Source organism: Macaca fascicularis, chromosome 3 (assembly GCF_037993035.2).
Source record: "Macaca fascicularis isolate 582-1 chromosome 3, T2T-MFA8v1.1".
NCBI lineage: Eukaryota > Metazoa > Chordata > Mammalia > Primates > Cercopithecidae > Macaca > Macaca fascicularis.
The window spans coordinates 158,013,767-158,030,378 of record NC_088377.1 but is presented as its reverse complement, the minus strand read 5'-3'; the positions used below and the strand labels follow the sequence as shown (position 1 = coordinate 158,030,378).

At 39.7% G+C, this 16,612-nt stretch overlaps 1 protein-coding gene and 1 long non-coding RNA gene across 4 annotated transcripts in view; both read right to left on the bottom strand.

The window, feature by feature from the left end:
* Window positions 1-2,881: 2,881 nt before the first annotated feature.
* Window positions 2,882-16,612, bottom strand: part of CAV1 (caveolin 1) — a 35,826-nt gene continuing 22,095 nt past the window's right edge. For all 3 annotated transcript variants that reach the window (XM_015447263.3, XM_015447262.3, XM_015447264.3), the window contains exon 3: window positions 2,882-5,083. In XM_015447263.3, the coding sequence (XP_015302749.3) occupies window positions 4,742-5,083 (342 nt within the window). In that variant the 3' untranslated portion in view covers window positions 2,882-4,741. The remainder of the gene's footprint in view (window positions 5,084-16,612) is intronic.
* Window positions 8,679-14,257, bottom strand: LOC141409920 (uncharacterized). The gene is made up of 2 exons (XR_012432802.1): window positions 9,500-14,257; window positions 8,679-9,462 (listed from the first exon to the last, which is right to left on the bottom strand). It is a non-coding gene; the product is annotated as an uncharacterized lncRNA (long non-coding RNA).

The following is a 16,612-nucleotide window of genomic DNA, read 5'->3' as shown; positions in this document are numbered from 1 at the left end:
GGATTAGACAATAACTCCAATACTTATTAGTGATGGTGAATGGGTGTCTTTCTAAAACTCTTTAAATCTTATTTGTAAAATGGGGACATCAAAATCTATTTTGAAATTTTGTATAAATTTGCAATAATGTCTGTAAAGTATTTGGCAGAAGCTCAGAAATGACACAATTCTTTAAATCCACTCACCCCCAAATTTTAAACAAAAAATAGCAGTATATCCTACACACAATTTTTAAGTTTTACTATTTAAGTTAACATCATGCTATGAACGTATTTCCATGTCATTAAATATTCTATTCCATCCAATATTTAAAAGTTAATAGAAGTCTGTTAAATGCATATACCATAATTTATTTAACCGATTTGGTTGTTTTGAATATTTATGTTGTTTCCAATGTATTATGCTACTGACAATAAAATAATGAACATCTATGATGATGAACCTTGGTATGCCTCTATTATTTTTATTTAGTAAGAGGAATTGTGGGATATATCATGTGTGCATTTAATTGTCTTCCAAATGGCTTATTCCAGTTACTCTCACAGATGCAATGAATGAGTGTGCCCACTCGCCTGCATCTTCACCAGCATAGACATTACTTTTGTTTTCCATCTCTGCAGATTTAGGTGAAAATAATGTCTCATTGCTTTAACTCTTACTATTTCATTCCTAGTGAGTATAAGTTTTTGTATGATTGTTGTGTACTTCTTTTGTGAACTATCTTTGCTTATTATTCATCTTTTTCTTAATGTATGAAAGTTCTCTGTATTTTTAAGTATATTATAATGCTATGCATTCAAATCTTTCTGTTATCAGTCTTTATCATTTGTTTTGTATTTGTTTCTACTGTTTTTGATATATAGAAGTTTGATATTTTATGTGTTTATTGCCATGACCTTTTATTTTATGATTTCAGCCTTCTGTGTTACGTTAAGGGTGCCTTTCTTTACTTCTCCCCTCCACCCACTGTCAAAAATATGGATTATAAATTAAAACATATAACGTTTGACTATTAGCACCCACATCAGGGAAGGTATGAGACCTTCCTTCCTTCCTTCCTTCCTTCCTTCCTTCCTTCCTTCCTTCCTTCCTTCCTTCCTACCTTCCTTCCTTCCTTCCCTCCTTCCTTCCTTCCTATCTCTTTTTCTTTCTTTCCTTCCTTTCCTTTCTTCTCTTTTCCTCTCTTTTCTTTCCTTCCTTCCTTGTTTCTTTCCTTCCCTCCCTCCCTCCCTCCCTCCCTCCCTCCCTCCCTTCCTTCCTTCCTTCCTTCCTTCCTTCCTTCCTTCCTTCCTTCCTTCCTTCCTTCCTTCCTTCCTTCCTTCCTTCTTTCTTTCCTTCCTTGTTTCCTTTTCTCTTTCTGATGGTCTCACTATGTTGTCAAGGCTGGTATGAACTCCTGGCCTCAATTGATCCTCCAGCCTCAACCTCAGGCTTCCAAACTGCTAGGATTACAGGCTAAATATGTGATGTATGAAGCTATTTATTACCAATATGGAGTAAAATTGTCCAAAACCATATAGTTATTTTTGTAGATGGAACTGGATTGGAAGCTGTGATGATTGACTTTTTGTGTCAGCTTGACGGGGTCATGGGGTGTCCATATGTTTGGTCACATATTATTCTGAATGTTTCTTTGAGGGTGCTTTTGGATAAGATTAATATTTATAGATAGAGTAAGGCAGATTGCCCTCCCTAATCTGGGTGGGCCTCATCTAATCAGTTGAAGGCTTGCATAGAATAAGCTGACCCTGACCCTGACCACCAAGTAAGAGAGAATTCCTTCTGCTTGACTGCCTTCAAACTGGAACATTGAATTTTTTTTCCTGCCCTTGGATTTGGTCTAAAATAGCAGCTTTTCCTGGCTCCTGAGCCTGCTGATGTTGGACTGGAACTACATCATCAGCTCTCCTGGGTTCCCAGCTTGCTGACTCACCCTGCAGACTTGGGAACTTGTCAGCCTCCATAATCCTGTGATCCAGTTCCTTATAATAAAACTCTTGCTCTCTATCATCTCCATCTATCTCTATCTATCTCTATCATCTCCATCTGTTTCTATCTCTATCCCTATCATCTCCATCTATCTCTTTCTCATCATCTCCATCTATCTCTACCTGTAGCTCCATCTCTAGATATACATCTATTTCTATCTCTGTCTGTATATATCCCTATATATCTCTATCTCATTCTCCATCTATCTCTATCTCTATTTCTATCTCTCTCTCTATCTGTCCCTATATATCTCTATCTCCATCTCTATATATGTATCTATCTCCATCTTTCTATCTCCATCTCCATGTCCATCTCTATCTATCTCTATCTTCATCTCTCTCTTTATCTCTATCCTATCTATTATCTATCTATCTATCTATCTATCTATCTATCTATCTATCATCTCCTTCTATCTCCTATTGGTTTTCTTTCTCTGGAGAACCCTAATATAGAAGTCCTGAATGTAAACTTAACTAAGCAATAAATTGAGACTGCAAAATACCTCTTTAAAACCCAGTTAAGACATGGCAGACTTCAAGGCATTGGCCCCGAATGCAAATTGTGTCATTCACCAAGTGAGAGTATTAATATCCATCACACAAGCTTGCTGGGGGCTCAAATTAGATGACATATAAAACATTGGGCAAATTGCTAAAAAACTTTGTTATTAATTATAACTTTTATCTGAAGTAACTCATAAATGGTGATGACCTTAGCAGAAATATCCTGAGTGACTCTGCAATAATTTTAAAGTGGGAGACTATTACCCCCCACAAATACATACAAACACGTACACACACTATGCACATGTTCACTACCTACAAATACATAGACACACATAGACGCTGACATGTAAACACCTGTTTTGGGAAAAAATAGTAAAAGTTGACTGTTTAACTGTTAAACATTTTTATTGTGCAGGCTTGTAACCTTTATAGGACATGCATGATAAAAAATATTGTAAAGTATATCAGTAAGCATATAAAATTTCAGCAATCTTTTGGACCAGTAATTGATTTGCATGAGGGACTAAGCATCTATGTAGAACAGACATGTCTTGGAATACACAGTTTACAGACTGAATCACAAAGCCATTTCCTAAGTGATTTTCTTCATATAAAGATAAAAATATCTTTACATTTAAAAAGTATGCAGTATAGCACATTTTCAGTTATGTACACAGTTTAAAAGTAAAACTATATCCATGCCAGTGTCTGTTTTAAATGCAAAAAAGTCAAAGTAGGTAACAGGTTGGTAATTAAAGTGTCAGGAAAACTGGAAGAGGCAAAAATCAAGCGGAGTTCCAATAAGTGTATGAAAAAAAAAAATAAAAGCATAACTGAAGGTTTAAGAAAAGTCCCCAAGGGCAGAATCACAATATGAGCAGGAGGAATAAAAAGCTTTTGGATATACCAGGCAGCTTTCTGTATGACTCAGGTTTACAGGTGAAATTCCTCAGTTTGAGTTCAGAAGAATTTGAACTTATTCCAGCAAAACTACTTCAATCTTTTTATTACTGCCTCCTCCCCCATTTTCTTTCTGGGCAAAGGGACGCTTGGATTAGGTCCAAAGCTCCTGGCAGCAGGAGGGGCCATGTGTCACAGCATAACAGACGGTTGCAAGCGCTTTACTGAGCAGGGGTCACGTTTGCAGCAACTCTGATAGGCTCACACAATGGCCTCCGTTTTAGGGCCCCTCCCTGGAGGCCCACTGATCAGCTGAAAAGGGAACACAATGTTGAACCACTAAACCACCCCGGTGATGGATTAGTTTGGATTCAGGAAAGCGTGATTATTCTTGAAAATAAACGAAGCTGAATAGACATGCTGACCTCATTCAGCTGATGAGAGGCAGGGAAAGCTGGCTTCCAAGCCTGCCAGCCCACAGAGGGCTCAGTCCTATTGGTCCACTTTAATTCATTTCATCGGGCTAGTGTTGACCATACTCACTATGGATAAAGATGTTGCCTGATGAAGCCCAGACGTGAGCTTCACCAGACTCTGTAGCTCAGAGTCAGAAACACTCATGGAAAACTAGGTCATGGATATTCTAATTTTGGTCTTCAGGGAGGCTGCTGACCTAATGCGAGTTGCTGAGTTAGACCCTGTTTGAAAAGGAAAATGTGAAAAACAGGAAGGCACTTAGGTCTCGTTATCTATAGAACAAATATTCAGGCACAGAAAATATCATAGGTTAAAATTTCAAGAAGAGTAAGGCATTAGTTGGATCATGAGAAGGCAGAAGATTATGCTGGATTATGGAAGGAATGGCAGTAATCCACTAACTCCTTAAACGATGGGAAAAGAGTTTGCTGAAAATCTGCCCACATACTTGTACACTCCATGGCATACCCTGGAATTCTTCCCTTAACATAAAATGACCAACATTTTAGAGTAGGCAGTTGAGGTTGTTGGTTCTTTTTTTTTTCTCCTCAGTTCTTCATATTTCTCTCAAATTACCTTTCAATAATATGTTCATATCTCAGCCAATAAAGCGATGGTTGATCCACATGCAAATAAAGTGGTAAGGAAAAAAATTTAAATGGGTTTTAAAAATTCAGACTGCCAAAAATAGATGAAATAGCTCAGAAGAGACATAATACTTATGAAAACTGAGAAAGTGATCTTTTTGTTCTCAACCAAGACAATTCATTCATAAATTGTTGCTGTATTAGCAAGTTGAAACTTGAAATTGGCACCAGGAAAATTAAAAGGAAAAAAAATCAGGTATACTTCTATCCTTGAAATGTCATTCATATTTCTTTCTGCAAGTTGATGCGGACATTGCTGAATATTTTCCCAACAGCTTCAAAGAGTGGGTCACAGACGGTGTGGACGTAGATGGAATAGACACGGCTGATGCACTGAATCTCAATCAGGAAGCTCTTAATGCATGGTACAACTGCCCAGATGTGCAGGAAAGAGAGAATGGCAAAGTAAATGCCCCAGATGAGCGCCATTGGGATGCCAAAGAGGGCAGACAGCAAGCGGTAAAACCAGTATTTCGTCACAGTGAAGGTGGTGAAGCTGGCCTTCCAAATGCCATCGAAACTGTGTGTCCCTTCTGGTTCTGCAATCACATCTTCAAAGTCAATCTAAAAGGAAGAAGTGACAGAACATGAGCACGGAATAGAAGAAAAGAGAAAAAACCCACTATTCAGTATCCATAGACATATACTGTATTAGCATTTATGAGTTCGTTCTTTGTGAGATGCTTAAAGGCAACCAGCAGCATCAGCATCACTTGGAACTTGGAAACACAGATTTTTTCATTTTTATTTTTTTGAGACAAGGTCTTGCTCTGTCACCCAGGCTGGAGTGCAGTGGCATGATCATGGCTCACTGCAGCTTCGACTTCCCAGGCTCAAGCAATCTGCCTACCTCAGCCTCTTAAGTAGCTGGGACCACAGGTGCATGCCACCACACTGGGCTAATCCTTTTTTTTTTTTCCAAGTTTTGTTTTAAGAGATGGAGTCTCACTATTTTGCCCAGGCTGGTCTTGAACTCCTGAGATCAAGGAATCCACCCACCTTGGCCTTCCGAGGAATTGGTATAATAGGATGAGCCACTAAGCTGACCTGAAGCACAGATATTTGGGTTCCCCTTGGACCTTATTTTCTCTCAAGGGTGGAACCCAGGAGATTTTTTTAACATGTTCTCTAGGTGTGTCTCTACCACACAAAAGGTTGAGAACTGCAGCTCTAGAGAAAACCAAATGGATGTGATTAAATTTCTTGACTTAAAGTAAAACCCCCAAACATGGATAAGGATACAAGGCACTCAGTACAATGTAATGAACATGACATAATTTAACAGCCTTTGAAGACAACTACACATGCAATGTTAAGGGGCAGTTAGTTCATAATTGGTTAATAATTCTTCAAATGTCCAGTTAGCATAATTACTTCAGGAAATTAGATCATGGTGAGCTGGGAGGCATCAAGAAGGCTTCATGAGGGGGGAGATTTGAGCAGGGCTTGGGCAATTGGGTATGATTTGGAGAGGAAGAAGAAAGGGACCTTGGAAATGTGTCAAAGCCCCAGGAACAAGCAAGGGTGTCACAGCGAGTGTCTCAGGCAGAGTAGACCTGTGTCACCAAGTCTGGAAAGATGGGTTGAGACAGACTGAATATTATTTTACAGACAGTGAGGTCTATGGAAGATGTGGGAGCAGGGGAGTGTAGCCACAATCGATACACTAGTTTATCAAGATGAGTTTGACAACCGTATGCACGGTGGGAGAAGGAGGAAAGAGACTCAAGGCAGGGAGACTGTTGTTGTCACTCAAGTTTGAAGGGCCAAGACTGGAAAGGTGGTCATAAAGAAAAGAAAAGAAAAGAAGGTTCCAGAGATGCTAAGGGAAGAATCCACAGGACTTGGTTAGCTCAAGGGTGGGGATGAAAGGAGCTGGAATGCAAATTTGGCCCCTTTGCCAATAGCTCTCCCAAGTACACGTTCACCCAAACGATTAATTACAGGAAGTTTTATCCCTCTGTAAAGGTTTATATAAACTACACTGAAGCATAGGATTAAAAACAGAATTACCAACAGAAAGGTAGGACAGAGCCAGTGCAACTGCTTGGCAGTGACAGCTATAGGAAGGGATTTAATGCAGTTTGAAATCCAAACAAGTGGATGACTGCCAGCAGCGACAGGCAGGCTCAGGATTAGGGAATAAGGACTGCCATGACTCCACGGAGCTGCTCAGTGCCAAAAAGCCACCTTTGATTCAACAAAATAAAATGTCTTCTGGAAAAAGTACATGATGCTTACCAATTTTTAAAGTTTACTTTGTAGAACATTCTGTTTCTTGACTTATTGTCCAATGTTCTAATAATGTAATGTGAAAAAAACGGTATGGCCACAATTATGTAAGTGAGCTTAAGTAGATTTATTGTCACTCATTTTTTCTTCACCCATTTGGATCTAGACACAGGGTAAACATTTACTTGTGTGTTTTAAAAGGTGGCAAATCAGGTCAATACTTTTATGAAGTTTCTGTGCAAATTATTTGTCTATTATGGGTTTGTGTTCTGACACTGCATTCTTCCCAAAACTATCAAAAATAAGGGGCTGTGGTTTCCCTGCATTTAACCGCAAGACACCTAAAGAATTTTATTTTTTAAAGATGTCCTTGTTTTGTAAGAGGATTTGAAGGCAGAATTAAAATAGTACAGCAGGTGTTCTTAATCTGGGGTCAAAAGATGGGCAATGGTCACCCATGACTGCCCTGAGATGGGTACACACATTTTGACTGTATAATGGGAAATGATCCATCACTTTTATTAAAAATAGTCTGTTACCAAAGAAGGTCAGGAAGCAATTTACTGGGAGCAGAGGATTCCTACCTCTTTATAGAGCAGACCCGAAGCAGGTCTGCCTTGAGATCCTTTTCCTAGGAGGGGAAGAGTTGTGAACAGTTGTTGGCTGGTTATTATGATCAGACACCGTTCTCATTTAACTGACAACAACTCTGTAACATAGTATTCTCACTTTATAGAAAAAATGTGAGGTTCAGAAATGCTAATGAGTTGTCCAGGTAAATGAGAGGTAGATTTGAGGTTTAAATCTGACCTGAAAGTTATCAACTTTCCTCAATATTGCACCACTTTACAAAAATGTTTTTCAAATTTTCTGTAAGGTGAGTATGCTATTTCATAATTAAAAGGCACATTAATAAAAATGAGTTAGCCAAATTTAACCCTCTGGTAACTGCAACAATTCTCACGGCATGTTCTTTGAGGACAGTGTTACGCCATATATACAATTGGTCTTTAGTGAAGATATTTATAAACATGAGTATGTAAGATTTCTTAATAATAATTCTATTTTTCTAAGCATAAATTCAAATTATTTTTCAATGAATACATTGGAGATTCTTATACTTTCTTTTAAGTTGCTTACAAAATTTCTGATGCCTGTATTTTCAGTGAAACTGCATTTTCAGAAACTGCTAGTGAGCATGATTTATCCTCAAATGTCCAAGTGAATTTAGAGCAGGTCTCCAGTGGTGGAAAGCAACATGACAAAAATAACATGTTATATAAATATATTCAGTTAGTTATTGCTGCTTAGTCTTGAATATTTAAGGCAGTTTAAAAGAAAACTAAAATTACAGCCAATTAGGTGCAGCTGACAAAGAAAGCAACACCAGTTAAAGGAACAATAGAGTCAGAAATAAAGCTTAGTTTCTTTTTACCTCCATTTACACAGCAGTAATTAGTTTTAGAGCAGTACATGAGATAATTTATATAAAGTACTTAGTATGGGTGCAGAGCATAGCAATATGATTAGTAAATGCCCAATAGATAGTAGCATTTAAAAAAATTTCTTGCTTTTGGTGACTAGGCCGGCCTTCCTTCCTTCCTTCCTTCCTTCCTTCCTTCCTTCTCTCTCTCTCTCTTACTTTCTCTTTCTTTCTTTCCTCTCTTTCTCTCTCTCTTTCTCCTTTCCTTCCCTCCCTCCTTCCTTTTCTTTTCTCTTTTCTTTTCTTTTTTCTTTTCTCTTTCTTTCTCTCTTTCCTTCCTTCCTTCCTTCCTTCCTTCCTTCCTTCCTTCCTTCCTTCCTTCCTTCCTTCCTTCCTTCCTTCTTTCCTTCCTTCCTTCCTTCCTTCCTTCCTTCCTTCTTTCCTTCCTTCCTTCCTTCCTTCCTTCCTTCCTTCCTTCCTTCCTTCCTTCCTTCCTTCCTTCCTTCCTTCTTTCTTTCTTTCTTTCTTTCTTTCTTTCTTTCTTTCTTTCTTTCTCTCTCTCTCTCTCTCTCTCTTTCTTTCTTTCTTTCTTTGTCTTTCTGTTTTTCTGTCTTTCAACAGGGTCTTCCTCTGTCACCCAGGCTAGAGTGAGTGGCACGATCACCACCCACTGTAGCCTTGACCTCCTGGGCTCAAGTGATCCTCCCACCTCAGCCCCCAGAATAGCTGGGACTACAGCCATGCATCACTGGCTAATTTTTTTTTTTTTTTTTTTTTTGTAGAGATGAGAAGGTCTCACTATGTTTCCTAGTTCTCCTGTCTTGGCCTCCCAAAGTGTTGGGATTACAGAAGTGAGCCACTGCACCAGGCTGTGACTCGGTTTTTAAATAGACAATTGTAATAAGAGGAACTATCAGCTGCAAAGCACATAAGGACTGTGAATTTAAACCCCACCAGTGGCTCAAAAGAGCTAATTTCCACTTGTAGTAGTCTTCACCACAACCCACTGAAGTGCATGTCATTCTTCCCACTTTACAGATGAGAATACTGCTGGGGGGTAAGAAATTATCCAAGGTCACAGAGATGATAAGTGACAAAGCTAGAACTTGTTATATTTCAAGTCTGTGCTTTTTTGCCTTTGTATTCCTGAGACCACAAGCCTCCTTTACAATTGTCTTATTTACTTAATTTTCACCCAGATAGATATGCTTCCTAAAATATTCCCATTTTGATCATTAAAATAATTACTCTTTTTAATGTTTCCACTTTAAGTTAGGACATCTAGTACCTAGGATGTTTTGCATCCTAGGTACTAGTACTAGTACATTATTGGCACTGATTGTATTTTTATGGCTCTGAACAGTATGTTCTCACAATCCTGGGCACCCAGCCAGGGACTCTCATGCTAATTGACAGATATGGAAACCGAGGCCCAGAAGAATTAAAATGAGACAGACATTCTCAAGATCCCAAGTGAATCAATGGAAAAGCTGCTATTAGAACTCTAATTTCCTGATTCCCAGGTCTATGTCCAGCCTTGTGCTTCACACTTTTTCCCTAGGAAGTTACATCACCCTCCCCACATACCTTCTCTGTCTACTCCATTTATATCTCTAGGTCTCCTTTAAATCTCTCATTGCTTTCTAAGGCATTGACTTGAAAGTATCTTTGTGTGAGTTTACGAGAAATGTCCATTCTACAGTGTGAACACAGACATTTTTGTACATCTATTCATGGTAAAAAAAAAAACCAGAAAGGAATATTTTTTACAAATCCAAGTATATTTTGACATGTATTCAGAATGCACTGAATCCAACAAAGTTCAGCTAAATAATTGGTCATTGTATTTAAGGGAGTTCAGAGTTCCACATCAATCAAAGCACACCTGCTTCAGCAGATTCACAGATATTTAAAGCTAAAGGGATTCTTAAAGCAATAGAGTCACATTTGAGATAGAGAAATTGAAGACCAAAGTTGTCAGATGACTGGACCAAGTATACCTTCCCATTTAAAGGCAGCACTGGATTGCAGTTTAGGCTTAGGAACCCTCCTGGGCTCTTCCACTGCTGCTTGCTATCATCACACAGACTTGATCAGTCTAGGTGCTACATTCTGGATACCTGCGCCTGAAATTCAACATCCTCAGGCTATCATGAGGTCCCACAGGTTTATTGTTGAGTGGATGATGGTGTCTCTTTCTCACAATCCCTAATGGGTTCGTTGTTCACATTTAGCATCAGTTTGATTTATCTCTCATTGAAACAATCACTCCCGAGTCCCGTTTCCTAGGGTACTCACTCCACTTGCCCTTCTACAAGGGCCGGTCTTGCTTGGAGCAGCACTTTATGTGCTCACTTAGAGTTTGAGCGGAACAAGAATTAAGAATTTGCTTAAAACCTCAATGCTCAGGAGGTGTAGGTGCCATTAGTTTCTCAGAGTGGGATGCCTCAGATGAGGCTGAGCTACTCCTCCAACAACCAACTTTCTGTTCTGTAATTTATGGAACAAGTTTGGCCTTCTGGAGAGAATTATTATGCAGACCTAAAGATGAAAGACATAAATGCACTTCATGATATTTTTGTGTCTCAGCAGACACTTTATAAGGAGTTAACAGTTTATATTTCTAGATTTTTATAAATGACATGAAATACCTTTGTGCAGCATTGGCTTATGATACTACAATTTCAGAAACATGAATTAACACAAATCAAGCAGCAGACGTCAAGAAAAGCAATCTGTCTTGTTGTGTTTTGATAATACTTGGCTGATGCAGTAAATCTCAGATTTCATTCTGTTCAATGTATCTGAAGGCAATATTTGAAAAACAATTTACATGTGCACAGGATTTTTAAAATATAGAATCTTTTCTGGGTTTCAAAATCTGGACATTTTATTTTGAATAAGGAATTTTCAAGAAGAAAACTTAAGTACATTTGAGATTTCATAAGTAATGATCTTACACATTATGTTTCTATTGGAAAATACCTTTTTAGACTGCTATTGGAAATTGTGATTGTACTGGGTATATAGAACACATAAAAAACAACACATATGATGTTTACAGAAGACTTGTTTGTTGCCTGCCCAAAATTTACATTCTCACTTCTCTGCCAGCAGGATCCTGATGGATTCGAGTAATGGTAATAATCCTTTGATTTCAGAGATGAGTCATAGTTGGTTTAGACTTGCCATGATAATGTTAGTCTTCTTGGTGAGTGATTGGTTTAAGGCAGGCATGTGACTCAGTTCTGGCCAATGAAATCTGCTAGAGGGGACTTCCAGGAAAGCTTTGTCTTCTTTATGAAAAGAGACAGAGGCATATGGCGTGACTCTTTGCCCTTTTCATGCTGCTTAGAATATGAGGTGTTGCCTATGTTGTGATTGTGAGGTGACATGCATGATTAGAAGGCCCAGAAAACAGAAAAGATGCTGCTTTTGCCATTATCAAGCTACTGAAGCAAGGCCAGCAGCTGCCCACCCCTAGACTTCTGCTTATGTGACATAGATATACCTTTATTTTTAAGCCACAGCTGTTTAGGTTTTTAGTTACCTGTAGCAGAAAGCATTCTCAAAGCACTCTTTCCTGTTGGCTTGCATGTTAGTCATACATTTCCTCTTTTAGAAACATGAGCTTAATTTCTGACCTCAACATATCTTTTCAACACTACTGGACTCTATTACCACAATAAACTGCCTGCCTAAACTGTATCAGAAAATGTTTGCTTTACATTGATAGAAGTTTTAGCAAAGCACAAATGGGATGGTACATCAACTAAGACTGTGACAAATTAATATATTCTTTTCATTTAGAAAAATCACGCTTAGATGCAATAGACAGCATCTAAGATGGATATCAATGACCCTCTCTGCTGGTGTTCATTCCCTTGCATAATGCCATCCCTCTACGTGTGGGCTGGACTTAGTGATTTGCTTCTAAATAATAAAACATGGCAAAAGTGATGGGGTAACACTTCTGAGATAAGGTTACAAAAGACTGGGACATTCACCTTGCTTGCCTTTCTTGTTCTCTCACTTGCTTGCTCTACTGGAAAGCAGCTGCCATGTTGTGAGTTGCCCTGTGGAGAGGCCCATGTGGAAAGGAACTGAGAGAGGGATCTGGCTAACAGCCATTGGGACACGGAGGCTCTCAGTCTGACAGCCTAAGAAGAACCGAATCCCACCATTGGCCACGTGAGTGTGCTTAGACATGGATCTTTCCCCAGCTCAGCCTTGAGAGGACCCCAAGCCTGAGACCTGGATTGCAGCCCCTGAGAGACCCTGAGCAGAACCATTAAATTAAATCACTTTGATTCCTAACACACAGAAACTGTGGAGGATCAATGTTTGTTGTTCTAAGCGACTCAGTTTTGAGGGTGATTTGTTATGCAGCTAGACAATTAATATAATTCCAAAACAAACCACTTTTGATGATGATTTCTTATTTTCTACTTTCTTGCCCTTTTCTATTAGACAGTTCAGTTTTCATGTTTACAGAAAAATGTATGCAATGAATGTCTATCAGATGCCCTGGAATTTGGTCCTGGGACAAAGTCCAGAAATAGATGAGAAGGAAATATAGCATTTACAACTTTCTACAATTCATACCAAACAGAATATTAGAAAAAATTTAGGCTATAGATAGTGTTTGGGTCGAAGTATTAGCCCATATACCTGAAGTGGCTTGGATTTGTACCCAGGCATGCACCAAAGACCAAGGGCCAGCTCCATCTGGAGCCCTGATCACCAGATTTCAACTCTGGAATGTAATGCTCCATTCAGCACTAGCACAGGGTTCTCGTTTCTCAGGGGTTCTCAGCAAAAGGATCACCTGGTGAAGGTGCTTGTTAAAATCCAGATTCTCCAGCCCCATTTCAGAATCGGATCAGAATCTCGGAGGTGGGGCCTGGGGATCTGTATTTTTACCAGGATTGCCCTTTGTCTCGTGCAAAAGACTGGATGGTGCCATGTTCCCTTGGATTTAATTACAGCTCCTTTTTGCATATGCCATTCTTTCTCCTTCACTCCTGACAGCCCTAGTTTGTCCCCTGCTCCTTTCTGGGAGCTCCTTATGGGCTGGATGGCATCTGGACACCAGTGGATAAATGAGTGGAGCTACTTTTTGGGAGGCTTTTGCTAATTTAAACCCATAAATATGTATTACTGGGTAAAGATAAATGACCATTATTTACTATGAAAACACACAAGTGGACAATAGAAATACTGATTTATTGTCATTATTCTAAACCCTACATAAATGCTTTTTAAAAAAAATTAAATACATACTTGTAAAATCCTACTGTATATGTCAAACCCAGTAATACAGAGAGAGGGTTTAGACCCATTTCGAACTCCCTTGTTTGTTCCCACACATATTTTTAACACGTTGAGCTTCCTTTGAAGTCGGTGGAATAAATGTTGTGTGTGAGTGTGTGGGTGCAGAGGAGGTTGAGAAATAGCACAATTAAATGTTACCAGAACAAGGAACTTTGCTCTAATACCCATGTGTTTCCTCAGAGGCAATCTTTACTGGGCCAAACTGGCACCTCTGGGGAAAAGGCTGCAGTGCTCTTGCGGCCCCTACTGAAAACAGGAGGCCTGGATTGTACTGTAGATGCCTGTGTTGACGGGGGTTCCCAGGGATATCCACCTAGACCCCTAGGAAAAATGTAAACCTCTGGAAGGAGTATTGACTCTTATTCTTGGGCTTGAACATTGGTTCCCTCGGAGTGACAGATACTAAATAACCTCCCCCAGTGGAAGCAGGGGTTTCCAGGGTTTCAGGATGGAAGTGGGTATTTATCTACCTTTGTGAGCAGCTGAAGAGGGTTAGGGTGTGGGGTGATGGGTGTGGAGGGGACCCGCAGTCACTGACCTGAGCATCCAGCTTGGAACCTAGAGCCTCTCTCTTTGAAATGACCTCCCTCTTGTTGCTTCCCAGTCATTACAGCAGCCTCAGAATAATATTTTACATTGATAGTGTCCTATTTCACTCATCTGCTTCTCTTCACAAGTTTGTGAAGATCTAGATCACTTTTATATTAAGAATTGTCTTTTACGTCTTTTGTAAAGTCCTTTATTTCCCCACTGAAGGAAGGTCACTTGACTAAGTGACTGCATCAAGACCAGGACTTAGGGCAAGGTCTGTGTCTACTACAAACATCTGGTATCCTCTATAATACCTAGTGGTACTATGCACATGTTAATTAGCATATAAATATTTCTTCGTAGGCAAATTTTATTTTTTTATACTTTAAGTTCTAGGGTACATGTGCACAACGTGCAGGTTTGTTACATACGTATACATGTGCCATATTGATGTGCTGCACCCATTAACTCGTCATTCACATTAGGTATATCTCATAATGCTATCCCTCCCCCATCCCCCCATCCCACAACAGGTCCCGGTGTGTGATGTTCCCCTTTCTGTGTTCAAGCGTTCTCATTGTTCAATTCCCACCAAGTAGGCATAGTTTAAAGGAACTATAAATGCCAATTGAAAGGATGTAGCCATATATAACATTTTACCAACCATAATATTATCTCTTATTAATTCTTTGCCTGGTATTACAAGCACATTTTGAGATATATATATTTATTTATTTTTAGCATCCTCTTTTATCCCACTATTTTATTTTAAATGATTTAAAATTCATTTAAAATAAAATAAATAAAATAATAAATAAAAATCATTTTATTTTAAATGATTTTCTTATTCACCATAGCTCTAAAATACCACAACCATTCTCAAAATGAAATGGAGGTTGATTATCACTTAGGTCACTTGGACAGCATGGAAAACCCACTGACAAGGGGATAATTCAAGCTCAGAAGTCTTCACCTTTAAAGAAAAACAATTTAGAAAACATAGGTTGAAGCATGTTTTGTGCTTGTTTGGGTTTTCTCCCATGACCTGAATCACTGCAGTTGTGTAGACTTGGCCCCAAAGTGGTGGACATGCACTGGAACATGATGAGGAGGGGGCTTCGGGGAGGAGGCAGGAGAAGCAGCCCAGGCCCAGCCCTGCTGGGGAAGGGACAGGGGAGAAAAGCAACTTTGTCCTTTGGTGCCTCTTGTCTCCACTCTTCCTCATGTTTTCCCATGTGTGTGTGCGTGTCTGTGTACGTGCACGTCTGTGTATGTGCGTGTCTGTGTATGTGCACGTCTGTGTATGTGCGTGTCTGTGTATATGTGTTTGTACAGGAAAAGAAGCATATACATAACACGTACTTTAGAATGACTTCAGGTGACTGTGTTTTCTTTTCTGGCATGGGTGGGAAGGATGCATAGAACAAGGGACAGCATTATCTCCAGTGTCCTTTATGTGTCGTTAATGGACTGCAGGCATTGGTGTGGCAGATATATTCCAAGGCAAGAGCCTTTTACGGACCTTGGAATAGCAATAACTCATGTTACACAGTGCTGTATGCCTCAGTGGATTCACATCATGCCCTGTGTGTGAGGACCTACAAGACAGGTATGATTTCCCCCATTTTACAGATTAGGAGACTGAGCCTCAGGGAGGTTGTAATCGGTGATTGAACTAAACTAGGATTTTGCTCTCTCAGTTCCTCATTCGCTCTCCCTCTATCACACCATTCTCCTTAACCCCACCCCAAACTCCTTGTTCTGTTTATGTAAGCCTCTCATTCAAACAGAAGCACATGGGGATTTCTGAACCCATGCACTCTGGTTGCTTTTTATTGTCTACATCCATACTTGCCGTCCAAACTGTAAAACATGCCTCGCCTCCCTCTGCAAGTGACCATTTCCACCAAGGAAAGGGTGTGTGATCCAAGCAAGAGGATGTAGCTGGCTGGCTTCCTTCTGCTCTCAGGCCTCCACATTCAGCATCACTCTTACTCCTCAGCAATCTAATTCTCTTCTGGCCAGGGCCCCTGGGCATTTGACTGACCATTGGGTACCAGGATCCTCACTGTGTTGTCATGTCTTTATGACCTTTCCTGTTTACTATAACATTGTACGTTCCCCTTATTCCATTCCGTTAGTGTCAGCGGTTCCCATACATTAGCATACTTAAGAAATTTCTGGGGATGCTTGTTAAAATGCAGACTCTTGGGCCTTGAGATTATGAATCAGTGCTCCGAGGGCAGGGTCCAGGCATTTATACCTCAACCCCTCATTTTGATGCAGCTGGTCTGAGGGGGACAATTTGAGAAACAAAGATGGCTTAGGCTTCATTCTCTGCTAGGGGAGCGGATCTGAAAAATGTGACACTCAGATGTGAGTGAGTGTGATAATCCATTACTGTGTTGCTTTTGAAGAGCAGGTATAAAAGGCAATATGATGTCCTGGTTAATAGCATGGAGGCTGGGCTCGAATCTCTGCTCCTCAGGGTTATCTCATCTAAACTACTAAACCTCTTTGTGCCTAAGTTTCTTATCTGTAAGATGTGGTATGATAGTACCTACATCTTAGGG